The sequence below is a fragment of the Bos mutus genome, chromosome 4 (genome assembly GCF_027580195.1).
Source record: "Bos mutus isolate GX-2022 chromosome 4, NWIPB_WYAK_1.1, whole genome shotgun sequence".
In the NCBI taxonomy this organism is placed as follows: Eukaryota; Metazoa; Chordata; class Mammalia; order Artiodactyla; family Bovidae; genus Bos; species Bos mutus.
The window spans coordinates 42,159,072-42,171,904 of NC_091620.1; the positions used below are offsets into that span (position 1 = coordinate 42,159,072).

The 12,833-nt window shown below is 49.2% G+C and overlaps 1 protein-coding gene across 1 annotated transcript in view; it reads right to left on the bottom strand.

Annotated features, from left to right (window-relative positions):
- NUDCD3 (NudC domain containing 3) overlaps nt 1-12,833 on the bottom strand; it is a 70,686-nt gene that overhangs the window by 6,436 nt on the left and 51,417 nt on the right. The window contains 1 exon segment of the mRNA XM_005899406.3: nt 8,115-8,258. Coding sequence (XP_005899468.2) covers nt 8,115-8,258 — 144 coding nt within the window.

Below are 12,833 nucleotides of genomic sequence, written 5' to 3' on the forward strand. Positions count from 1 at the left end.
GGGAAAGAAACTTCCAGAAAGTTTTCAAAAGCAAGACTTGAACTTGTCTCCTTCAGCCACAACTCTTTACATAGCATTTGCATTGTATTGGGTACATCCCATGAAGTATGAGAGGGGATGTATGTAGGTTATGTGCAGACACAACACCATCTATATACGAGATGAGAGCATCCTTGGATGTGGGTATCCTCTGGGGGTCCTGCAACCAACCCCCTGAGGATACTGAGAGACAACTGTACTTACAGAATATAAATTTCCAAAGAGAACAAACCCTTCGGATTTATTTTATTCGTGTCTTTGTTAGTGATCACTGATCTCAGCAGTGATCTCATTATCACTGCTGAGCTCTCTCTTAACGTGTATCATTAGCATTAATCCAAGCCCTGTAAAATACACACTGTTACCTCTACCTGGAGTCAGCGCCTCACCTGGATTGCCCAATGCCACAGGCAGAGCAGAGCTGCGCTCGGGCCAACAGCCCTCAATGGCACTGTGGGGGGGCAGCTTGAACCCCACCCCGGTGCTCTGCTGCTGGTCCTTCTCACACAAACCACATGTGGGGTGTCCCAGACAGGTCCACGCACACCCAGGCCTAACACGGCTCGGGGGCACCACGGGACTGATCCTGACGAGGAGCTTGGTGGGCCTCACTACCTGTGCCTCCTGCCTCCACAGAACACGTCTGCGAGGGCACTCTGCACACCCAACAGGCATTAAGATGAGCCTAGCACCACCTTTAAGGTGGAATTCACATCAACATAGAATTAGCCATTTTAAGGTGAACAATTCAATGCATTCTGCATTCACAGAGGCTGTGTCTAGTTTCAGAACATTCTTGTCATCACAAAGAGAACTTGTACCCACAAGCGGTCACTCCCCACTCTGCCCAGAGGCTTGCCCTCCCCCAGCTCTGGCAACAAATCATTTATTTGCCTTTTCTGGACACTTCCCAGAAATGGACCCAAAGGCTATGTTTCCCATGCCTGGCTTCTTTCACTCAATGCGATGTCCTCACATTCCTGTGCTAGTGGGTCAGAACTTTATTCCTTTTCCAGGTTGAGCAATACAAAATGTAGCACCCAGAGGACACGGGGAAAATGTTCTTGGAATGGGCTGAAGGATTCAGGTCTAAAAATAATATCTTTGATAAAGCAGTCTGATGGTTTAACATTTGGTTTTGATTTTTTAACAGTTATTTTTTTTAATTGGGTTTGTGGGGGCGTAAGCTGGCACATAGTAAAACTCACTTGTGAGAGTAGGTCCACCCTATGAGTTTTGACAAATGCAGCCACACAGCCACCACTATCAAGCCACACCCTAAGTTCCTGGTCCCCTTGTCGGTGACCCCTCAGCCCGCCACTTGCTTTGCCATCTGGTTGGTCTGTGTCTTGGTCTGCTCTTCTCCTAGCATAGTGGTCTGGCGTTCAGCCATGCTGGGCATGCCTGGAGGGGTAACCCCTTGACACGGTGGGCTGACGCACCTGTGGGTGGCCAGGTGGGCCTTTCTAGGGTTCGGCAGTCACCTACCAGGCTGCCTGCAGGGCTGTGTGTGAACATGTGTCTCCCTTCCCCTTCGTAGACACCCAGCAGACACCAGGGCTGCGGGGTCCTACGGTAAGTGTATGTGTAACTTTATGACCTTCCCATCAACTGTATGTGTAACTTCATGGCCCTCGTCTCCGCAGGGGAGCTCCAGGGGCTCCACACTCTTGCCAGCACCTGCTACTGTTGATTCTTTTCAGGAGCCAATCAAATAAATATGAAGTGACATGTCACCATGGTTTTAATTGGCATTTCCTTAACAACTAACAATGCTGAGCATCTTTTCATGGACTTACGTGCCATCTCATTTCTTAAAACATTTTATCTGGAACAATTTCAATCTCACAAGTTACTAGAATTGTTCAAGTACAAACAATAGCCACACACCCTTTTCCTAGATTCACCCACTGTTAACACACTACCCCTTTTATTACATGCGTGTGTCTGCACACACACTCTCACTGTGTGTAAGTTTATATATATAATATGTGGTAAGTTACATGACACTTGTTCCAGAATCTTGGCCCTTTACCCCTAATACTTCAGTGAGTGCCTCTTCCTGAAGATATGAAAGTTCTTCACTACTGGGCTGGCCAAAAAGTTCATTTGGATTTTTCTGTAACATCTTAAGGAAAAACCTGAACTTTTTGAACAACCCAGTAGAGTTCAGCTCCCCTTGCCTCCAGCACAGGATCCAGTCCAGGGTCCCGACTACATCTTAGTGGGCCTGTCCCCTTTAACATACAACATTCTGCCGCTGCGGTCTTTTGTTGTTAAAATCCATTCTTCAGGGTGGAGGGAGGAGGGTTCGGGATGGGGAACACGTGTATACCTGTGGTGGATTCATGTTGATGTATGGCAAAACCAATACAATATTATTGTAAAGTAATTAACCTCCAATTAAAATAAATAAACATATTAAAAAAACTATAATCCTTTGATCTAAATAAAAATAAAATAAAATAAAATCCATTCTTCATCTGGGGTTTGTCTGGTGTTTGCTCCTGCTGACTCAGGGAAGCGCCCCCAGTAGAACCCTGCACAGGCGATGCTGTGCCCCTCCTGCGATGTCCCACCGGCAGGCACAGACGTCACGTGGCTGCAGCGCCTGGGGGTTCCTCCCTGACCCCCTCTCCCCCACAGTGGCGGGGAGACTATGCTGCCAGCCCCAACAGAAGCTGTGGGAGGCCAGCAGGGGCCTTCTCTCAGCACCAGCTCCTGGATGTCCAGCATCTCAACAGCTCTCACTCACTCCAGTCCCTGACCATGCAGCACACGGAGCGCCCCAGCCTGGCTGGTCAGGGGTGGCTGCTGTGACCTGATAACTCAGTCTTATCCCTCGGCCTTCCTCCAGGTTGTAGCAACTGGTCCCGGATCGAGAATCAGTTTCTCAGGGGAACCCCCAGAGTGCTGGCTGAACAGTTTTCCCAAAATGTCCTCGCAGAAACTTCCAACTCCATGTGGATCAGCTTACCTCAGCACCCCAGTCTGTGCTGATGACTCACTGACACTCATCTCCCTCCCCTCCCCTCCTCACAGAACCCTGTTTCTATTCAGGGAGGCAGTGTGCCCGGCAAGAAGACGGCTCCTCGCAGCTGCCCATACGTGGGATCAAGTTTGGACCAAGGAGATGTGCGTGAAAGTTGCGGGTGATGTTTCAGGGGGTTGCCTTGAAACCAGGACAGAAGACAGGCAGAGACAGCAGGGGGCCTGCTCAGCTTCAGGTACTTCTGCGGAGAGAACGTGATCCCCAGCCAGACCACTGACCTCTCAGGGCTTTGCCAGGGGCAGTTCTGTTGTGGGGAAACTGCCAGTCTTTGATGTTAACAAATTTTTAAGCTTTAACATTAAAGCGCTGAGGGCCAGACAGAAGCTGGCTATGATGGGGGTGTGGTTGGGAGAAAGTGACCACGTGCTGCCGAGCTTCCTCTACTCTCTCCTTCCACGTGGGATGGAGGGGGTGCTTGCTCTGTCCACTGGGAGCGTGGTCCTCTGGTTTGGCTTGGCACATACCTCCTGTTCACTGGGCAACTTCTCCAGAACGGTGCTGGAACATGATGCCTTAGGCCACCTACTTCTCAACATCAGGCCTCAGCTCTTTCTGGCTGGGACCTGGGGATTGGCAATGATGCCAAAAATGTGACCAGCCTGAGAAACATGACAGGTCCCGGGAAACATGGGTACTGAAAGCCAAGAACTTGCATTTCACTCCCTGGACTAATTTCCAGGCTTGGGCTCTTGCCAAAATACTAACATAACTTAATCTGTATTTTAAGCTGAACAGTGGTCCCTCAGGGCCAGGAAAGAGGCAGGTAGCCACCCATGAAGAAACAAAGATGGTGAACCACTTCACAGAGAAACATATATCCTCCCTAGAAAAATGGAAAGGAACAAATGGGATAAATGCAGATAAGTCAGCAAAGACAAGTTAAAATGAACAAGCCCAGTGCTGGGGTGCAAAGGGGCCTGGTGACGTCACAGAAATCTGACATCCTTCAGGGAAGAGCCATGGCAATGGCCAAGGACGACAGTCAGCCTGTAACCCCACTTCTGAGAACTGTAATTTAAAGAAATCATCTAAATATGGGGGTACAGCATGCATTAAAACACTCCCAGGCTCAGGCACCAGACACACAGCAGTGTGAGCTTTTAGGCAAGTGGACAAAGGTCTGCAAACACTGCAGCTCCTGCACTGACTTTAAATGACTCGAGTGTGGGTCATGTCGGCATGTGAACGGGCTTCGCCTCACAAATGGCTACGAATCAGAGACATGGAGCATCACAGGCACGAGGCCATAGCCTGCAGGCGCCCAGAGCCTGGCCATCAGCCCCACCTGCGGGGAGAAACCAGGGCAGTGAGCCGACGCGGGTTCTGGGACAGAACAAGACACAGGGGGAGGCCCTGGTTTCACGTCTCCGTAACCAAGAAAGGAGCTTGCTTGAGAATCAAGCAGCCTCGTTTAACATTCTCAAGTGTGGGAGGGAGGGAGGCAAGAACTGTCATCCGGTTTTAGCTGCCACCCCTGCCTGCTCTGAAAGGCTGCTTGGGCGTGTCTGATGCGGATCCCGGCTCAGGCGAGGAGAGAGCGGTGGCTGGGAATCAAGGGGCATGTCTGCGTCAGCCTGCCTGGGAGGTGAAGACTCAGGCCATGGGCTCTGGCGAGGTGACAGGCATCCCTGGGGACCCCTCTTGTCCCAAGTGGCCCCCACAGAAACCATGCCTTGTGATACAGCCTGTGTGAGTGTCCCAGGGCAGCCGTAACAAAGCCCACATATGGTAGGCTTGCAACAAGGTATCTATCTTCTCTGTCTGGAGGCTGGAAGGCTGACATCGAGGCGCTGCCGGGCTGCACTCCCTCCGGAGCTTCTAGGGAACCTTGCCTGGCGGTCATGTCACCCTGTGTGCCTGTGTCTTTTCTTCTTCTAAGGACACTTGTCACTGGATTTAGGACCCACCTGGATAATTCAGGATCATCTTGTCATCTGCAAAGACCCTTCCTCCAAACAGGCCCTATCTGCAGGTTCTGGGGTTTGGCGAGGACATCCAGGGGCCCTTTCCAGTCCACTCAGAGTTTAGGAGGTGGGCCCTTGATGATGTCCCTCAATCGCCCCAGGGCCTAGCACAGGGTCTGGCATTTAGTGATAAGCACACAAGGCTCTGAGCCTCATTCTAAGACCAGGGAACAGAGGTACCGTGGGGCTCAGGCTAGTGGGACTGAGGCAGAGAGCAGGCCTGGTGACCGCAGCAGCCACACTGCTTCCTCCAGAGGCTCGAGGGAGTGGCACTGGTTCTTCGCAGCAGGTGCACCAGGGTCTTCACACGTCCAAGCAGCATGCTCACTGCACTACAGTATCATCTCAGACACATGGCACTCGGCGTCATCAATAAAATAAATAACTACACTGAAAACACACCAAACCTCCAGCTCCACGAGTAACAGTGTCTCCACAACACGCAGGCATTGGCTGTACCAATGGTCAGGAGGAAGGCGGAGACAGGCAGAGTCCCGCATCTCAGGAGAAAGTGCACGCCAGGTGAGCAGGGGGCTGTGCTGTCAAGAAAGCTCCAGAGGATATGATGCTCTAAACAAGTCCCCTTTCCCTTCTACAAGTGCTGCAGCATTAGAAATGTGACACCATCCACGGATGATAAAAGCTACTCAAAGGAACCAGGGAAAGAACCAGTGCAGCGCCCGCAATCCCCGGAGGTTTCCACGTGGACCCTGCGCAGTGAGCGGGAGCAGAATTGAGCCACGCTTACGGGCAGCGACAGGTGTCCCTCAGTCCACAGCCAGGGCTGCTCCTTTATAACTCCTTGAGCAGTAGGTGCCTGGCAAAAGCAAACTGGAAAACTAAAAGGTGGCCAGGGCACAAGCTTCCTCCTGGACCAGAAGAGGACCTGGGCTGACCACGGGGCCTGGGCACATGACCGGCCACCTGGGCCACCTGAGCAAGGCTGGCAGAGACAGCGACACCCCGGTCTCCCTGCTGGCCCAGTGCAGCCTCTCACAAACACCACCACACTGCTACCAGCTCTCCTCCCCTGCCTGCCCCCACCAGGGCACCTTTCGGTTGATAAGACAGAGAAGGAGGGAACAGGAGGCCTCCGGGTCTGGGGTCTGGATCCACCCTGAGCAAGCCCTTCACCCTGAGTGTCAGCATCCTGGTTTGTAAAACAGGCTTGCCGAGATGAAACAGCATTGCCAGGCATCTCAGAGAGCCAGGCCAGAGTGCCTGTACGCAATACATGGAGGCCTGAATTACAAGGAGTTAAGGCCCTGGCCACAAGCCACATCTGTGTTCAGATGTAACTTGTATAAAACACACAAGATGACATGGCTCTGGAACAGGTGTGAAGAAGTCAGTGTCACCTCTTGTGACAAACACCCTAAAGAGTGAGCTACCTGGTAACAACCTCATTTTCACTGAAGTAATGTCAAGTAAAGGGAATCCTCGGTATCCTGATTACAACCCTGACAGACCACGTGGGCTGTAAACAGATGCTGTGAACCTTCAGAGTCCAGCAACGAGGTCAGTCTTTCCATCCCAGGCACAGGCTCGGGTTTACAGGGCTGAAGATAGCAGAAGTGCCCCTCAGAGGGAGACCAGCACAGCAGCTAACTGCTGGGACTGCTCTGGACAGTCCATCAACCCCACACAGGTGACGTCAGGCCTGGTGCCCGTGGATAACAGGGCACCCAAGATCACGAGTCTACATTTCTGGGACCACTTGAGCCATCACAGCAGCACCTGTGGAGGGTAGCCTGCCAGCTGCTGGCTCCCACTGGCTACTGGCATGACCTCGGTAGGCAGGGGGATAATGAAACCCTGGCTTTCTACCTCCCGCAACCATGCGAAGTCCAGATGAGACCATGACCATGAAGGCATTCTGCAAATGGAGGAACTGGTGATAAGAACATGGGCCATAGTTTGGGGAACGGCACTGCAAGTGGGGAGGCACAGGGGTGAAGAGATGAGGGACTGAGCCCAGGGCAATGAGGGCGGAAATCATCACAACTGTCACATGCTCGTGTTGAGGACGGGGCCTATGCAACAGAGCAAGGTCTAAACAAGACTCTGGCAGACCTGGCCAGCGCTCTGCCACCAGTGTCCCTGCCACACAGAGGGGCTGCGTGCGCCCATGCGTCCCAAGCACGCCAAGACCTCCAGCCGACCCAGCACTGGGGGTTCCTCTCTGTTCCATCCGGCATGGGTGTCTGCGAGCTGAGAGAAGCCAAACAGAACCCCATGGGCCTGCCAGTTAGGACCAAACAGGCAGGCCCATGGGCATCTATTTTCCAGAGACAAGTAGATCTTGATGAAACTGTACATAAAGAACATTTCTATATAGAATTCTGAGGCTTTTCTTTGTCCAAAGACTTAATATTTTTCTTTTCATCTTTACCCCTTTCACCACGCCCCAGGTTAAGCACCCCAGGAGGAGGGAAAAGAATGAACCCAAATATACAGTCTCCCTTTGGTGGAGGAAGCTTCCCTGCATGCTGCCCACTGAACAGGTGCAAGGCTCTTATGAAGGAAGAATGTAGTAACTGGAACACATTCCCCTTAGTTTGGATCCCACACCCTTGGTTAGCTTAGCCAGTTGAGACCCCCTTTACCAAATAAGGCTGTCTGAGTTTATTAACTCTGCACCTCCAGATTGGCATTCATGTAAATGATCTGCCTTTTAATTTTTAACTTATTTGGTTTTGCCTTTTAGATATAACTGAATCCCTGGAGAGAGAGGCCTCTGAGACTGAAGAGACACACCCAGTGTGAGCAGCACAGCCACACTCTGGGGATGGTGCCCCGCCACGACCTCCTCCATGGTCACCGTGTGTGGTCTGTGTGCGGGCAGGAGAAGAGACTGCACTCGAGGGCCCCTGAGTTTCTCACTGATAGGGGCTCCACCTCAAGAAGTCAAGCACTGGGACCCCAGGGGCCAAGGCTGCAGATGCAGCAGTGAGTCAGCAGAAGCCCACAAAGGTGCCTTCTGAGCTACGTGGGAAACAATGGGGCAACTCCCCCGCTGCAGCAATCAACATGCTCACAGCCTCACAACCCACACTCACCAAGACGCACTTCCCAGGTTCGAGGCTCCAGAGGGAACTCTCGGTGTTGATCTTGTGGGTGAACTTCCCTTCCATGAGGACACGCTCCCCATTTTCCTCCAGCACAGCCACCCGGATGGAGCTGCTGCTGAGGGTCACCGAGACCTGGAACAGAGTGAAAGAGAATCACCTTGTGCTCCAAGACAGGAAGGAACAGTGGTTTCCAAGGCACCTGGCTGCACACGGTAGGAGAACAGGATGCAAGACCATGCCAAGCGTCACCAGGTCCACTGAACCAAGAAAATAATACCAATTCATACATGAAGGAGACTGTGTCGTCATGTCCTTCAAGAGAACGCACTTACAGTTTCAATATGCCTAACAGTAACGGGGGTGCTTTGTGGGAGCAGAATCTCCTCTCCAGTTAGGGGAGACCAACTCCCTGGACGGAAGGCAAGCAGGGCCAGTGTAGCAGGCGGCTACTCTCCCCAGGCCCACCTTGCTGTCTGGGGTCCGGAGCAGTCCCACCCCAGAGGACATGCCCGGGGGCCAGAGCAGCCAGCTCCTCTTCCCTCCAGGAGCTGCTGTGCCGGCTATGGCCACAGCTCGGCTTTCACCCAGGAGGGTGAGGCCAGATCCTCTGGTTTTACATTTTGTCTCTCTTCTCCCATATACTCATTCGCTGGATCTCTGCTCTCACACATCTGTCTTCACACCTGTGCTGGAGCTGCTGGACTAGGGGCTTTGCTTCACGCGTGGATCCCAGCAAGCAGCATCCCAAGTACATTCAGATCAGTAAACAGTCCAGGAAAGAAAACAGAACTACAGGGATTTCCCCACCACCTCCACCACCCCTTTTTCTTTAAAATTTTAAATTCTGTGTTTTATAATGCAAAAATCTTTTTATAATAGTATTTACACAATGTATTCATTACATGAACAGAGGCTGGCTAACTTAGACCTTTCTCACCAGAGCGTGGGGTCAGTCAAGGTGTCAAAACAGTTTGGAGGTGGCCCTCCCATGTCACCTGGTAAGTGCTTATTAAATGCTTATAAAGCACTTGGAAAGATTCCCTCAGTGTCACAGAATTTTCGAAATGGAGTTTACACACACGTTGATGGAATCTGATACTATAACCTACCTGAATTTTAAATAACCATAAATGAGTGATGGAAAGGAAAACGATGTCTGCACACACCATACCCACAGGCCGGCCGAGTCAGGCCCTGTAAGCCCCAGCTCCACTTACACTCAACTTCTGGGAGAATTACCACTTTCTCGACTGATCCTGCTACGGCACAGGCACAACTCACTTCACTCCCAGCTGCCCAACAGCAGCCCAGCTCACTCCTAGATGGGTCCAGACAATTACTGGCCAAATTGTGTCCCTGACCATGAACTCAGATGTGCGAAGAACACTTGACAGAGTGGACCAAGGCTCCATCAGTTGGCCTCCCAGGAACAAGCTCGCTTTAACAAATGAAATTCTCCAGCCAGCTTCACCTAACAGGATAATTTCCAAATCTGGGTGAGCTTCCACAACACTTGTCTCTTGTACAAAGGGGATGCACCCAGGCACCAAGGGAAACCAGGCAGGAGACACTTCCAAGAGCTCCAGTCCAAGGTGTCACTCTGAGAACAGGTGGTCATCCTCTGACCCACAGAGATGAGAGGAACAAAACACAAACAGAAAAACCCCGGACAGCACAAGGTAAGCAGGGAGAGGCCGGGACAGACAAGCTTTTGACAGCTCTATGGAGAGGAAGGAGAAGTGTGTGGGGACAGACACCACAGAACAGGGACAAGCACAGCTGCGTGGGGCCTCCGGCTGGCAGTCAGCAAGGACGGAGAGCGGAGGCAGAGCAGCTGAGTCAGTGCACAGGGCAGCTGGGCCAGCACAGCCTATCAGGAGAGGCTGGAACCCACTGTGTGCCACTGAGCAACAGGCAGCCCAGCTCCAGAAAACCTGGCCAGCAGCTGAGGGGACTGGGTGGACACTGGCCCAGTACACCATAAGGCAAAGCCAACCACCAGTCAAGCCCTCAGCTGTGAGCAGTGATGGGAGGAGCAGACCTCAGACACGTAAAGGAGAAAACCATCATCATTCCACACTCAAAAGAACGAGGACCATATATTTTTTAAATAAAAAAACTAATAGGGAACTAAGGATTGTATCCTATGAGAAAAAGCAGCAGCCCCCAAAGACAGACTTAGGTTAACAACAACAAAAAAGGTAAAGACTGTAGAGCTACCTAAGAAAAAAGGCAATTTTAAAATATGTCCAATTTATATTCTGAGAGACCTGAGAAGATACTGCATCTGCAGAACCAGAATAAAACATGAAAACAGAACTAGACAAAACAAACAAAAGATACTTAGAAAAAAATAGAGTGAAAATAAAATTTTCAATAGAAAGGAAAGATAAAATAAAAAAGATAAAATAAAAAAACTGGAAGATAAAATAAAAAAACTCAAGGTAGAATAAGAAACCAACCCAGGCAATCAGTTTGGCATCCCAGAAACTATGACAAGACAACGACCAGTGCTTAAGAAAAACATGTCTTCAGTTTGAAAGAACCCACTGAGGGCTGAACAGAAGGAATGAAAGATGACAATTCATATTGCTATTTAGAATAAGTTCCAAAAAGTTCTATGTAACAGGGGAAACGTTTACGCACAAAGAACCAGAATGGAAGAGATTACTACAATCAGTAACAGTGGATGTAAGAAAACAAAAGAATGACACCTACAATCATGCTGGGGGAGTCTGCTTATTTGTTTTTGCCACACAACACAGCTTGCTGGATCTCAGTTCCCCTCCCAGGGACTGAACCTGGACCACAGCAGCAAAAGACCAGGGAACTCTCTTCTTTAAAGTTAGAATTCCATATAAACTCAAATCACAAAATAAGTGAAAGGTTAAAATAACTGCATTTCTTCTGCTTTATTGACTACGCCAAACCCTTTGACTGTGTGGAAAATTCTTCAAGAGATAGGAATACCAGATCATCTGACCTGCCTCCTGAGAAATCTGTATGCAGGTCAAGAAGCAACAGTGGGAACTGGACATGGAACAACAGACTGGTTCCAAATAGGAAAAGGAGTACGTCAAGGTTGTATATTGTCACCCTGCTTATTTAACTTATAGGCAGGGTACATCATGCAAAATGCCGGGCTGGATGAAGCACAAGCTGGAATCAAGATTGCCGGGAGAAATATCAATAACCTCAGATATGCAGATATCACCACACTTATGGCAGAAAGCGAAGAACTAAAGAGCCTCTTGATTAAAGTGAAAGAAGAGAGTGAAAAAGTTGGCTTAAAACATTCAGAAATGTTTCAACATTCAGAAAACTAAGATCATGGCAACTGGTCCCATCACTTCATGGCAAATAGATGGGGAAACAATGCAAACAGTGAGAGACTATTTTGGGGGCTCCAAAATCACTGCATATGGTGACTGCAGCCATGAAATTAAAAGATGTTTGCTCCTTGGAAGAAAAGCTATGACCAACCTAGACAGCATATTAAAAAGTAGAGACATTACTTTGCCAACAAAGGTCCATCTAGTCAAAGCTATGGTTTTTCCAGTAGTCATGTATGGATGTGAGAACTGGACCATAAACAAAGCTGAGCACCAAAGAATTGATGCTTTTGAACTGTGGTATTGGAGAAGACGCTTCAGAGTCCCCTGGACTGCAAGGAGATCCAACCAGTCCATCCTAAAGGAAATTAGTCCTGAATATTCATTAGAAGGACTGATGCTGCAGCTGAAACTCTAATACTTTGGCCACCTGGTGCAAAGAACTGACGCACTGGAAAAGATCCTGATGCTGGGAAAGATTGAAGGCAGGAGGAGAAGGGGACGACAGAGGATGAGATGGTTAGACGGCATCACCAACTCGATAGACATGAATTTGAGTAAGCTCTGGGAGTTGGTGATGGACAGGGAAGCCTGGCATGCTGCAGTCCATGGGGTCACAAAGAGTCGGCCACGACTGAGCGACTGAACTAAACTGAACTGAAGACACTCAGGAGCACTGTATTTATTACCACACCATCATTCTGAGAAAGTTACTTGAGGCTGTAACATAAAAAATGAGGATGAAACTAAAACAGAGGAAGATCCTGGGTGAAGGAGGGTCAAAGAGTACAAACTTCTACTTATAAAATGAGTAAGTTCTGGGAATCTAAAGTATAGCGTGGTGACTATAATTGACAATACTTGTATATTTAAAAGTTGCTAAGACAGGAGAACTAAGTTCTCATCACAAGAAAAAAACTGTGACTATGTGAGGTGGTAATCTTAACTAAACTTATGGTGGAAATTATTTTGCTACATATATGTATATATATATATACACATACACATTTCAAGTATTTATGCTGCACACCTGAACCTACTACAATGATATGTCAATTACATCTCAATAAAAATAAAGGGGGAGGGGGTAAGGAGGAAGGCCCAGAAAGGATCTAAAACACAGTGAATTTAATCTAGAAGTGAGGTTAAAAAAAAGTTCTAGGATGCAAGCTATATAATATTGAACTAGAAAATAATCAGTCCAAATGGGAGTCATGGGTGAAATGGTCTGCAGAGAATGATTTCTAGACAATACAGATTACCAGTGAGAATCTGGGTAATTCTGAGTTTATGATGATAGTGTACTATTTTTGACAAGGAAAAAAAAGCAAGACATGAAGAAACTCCAGAAAAACAAAAAACTATTCAAGAAACT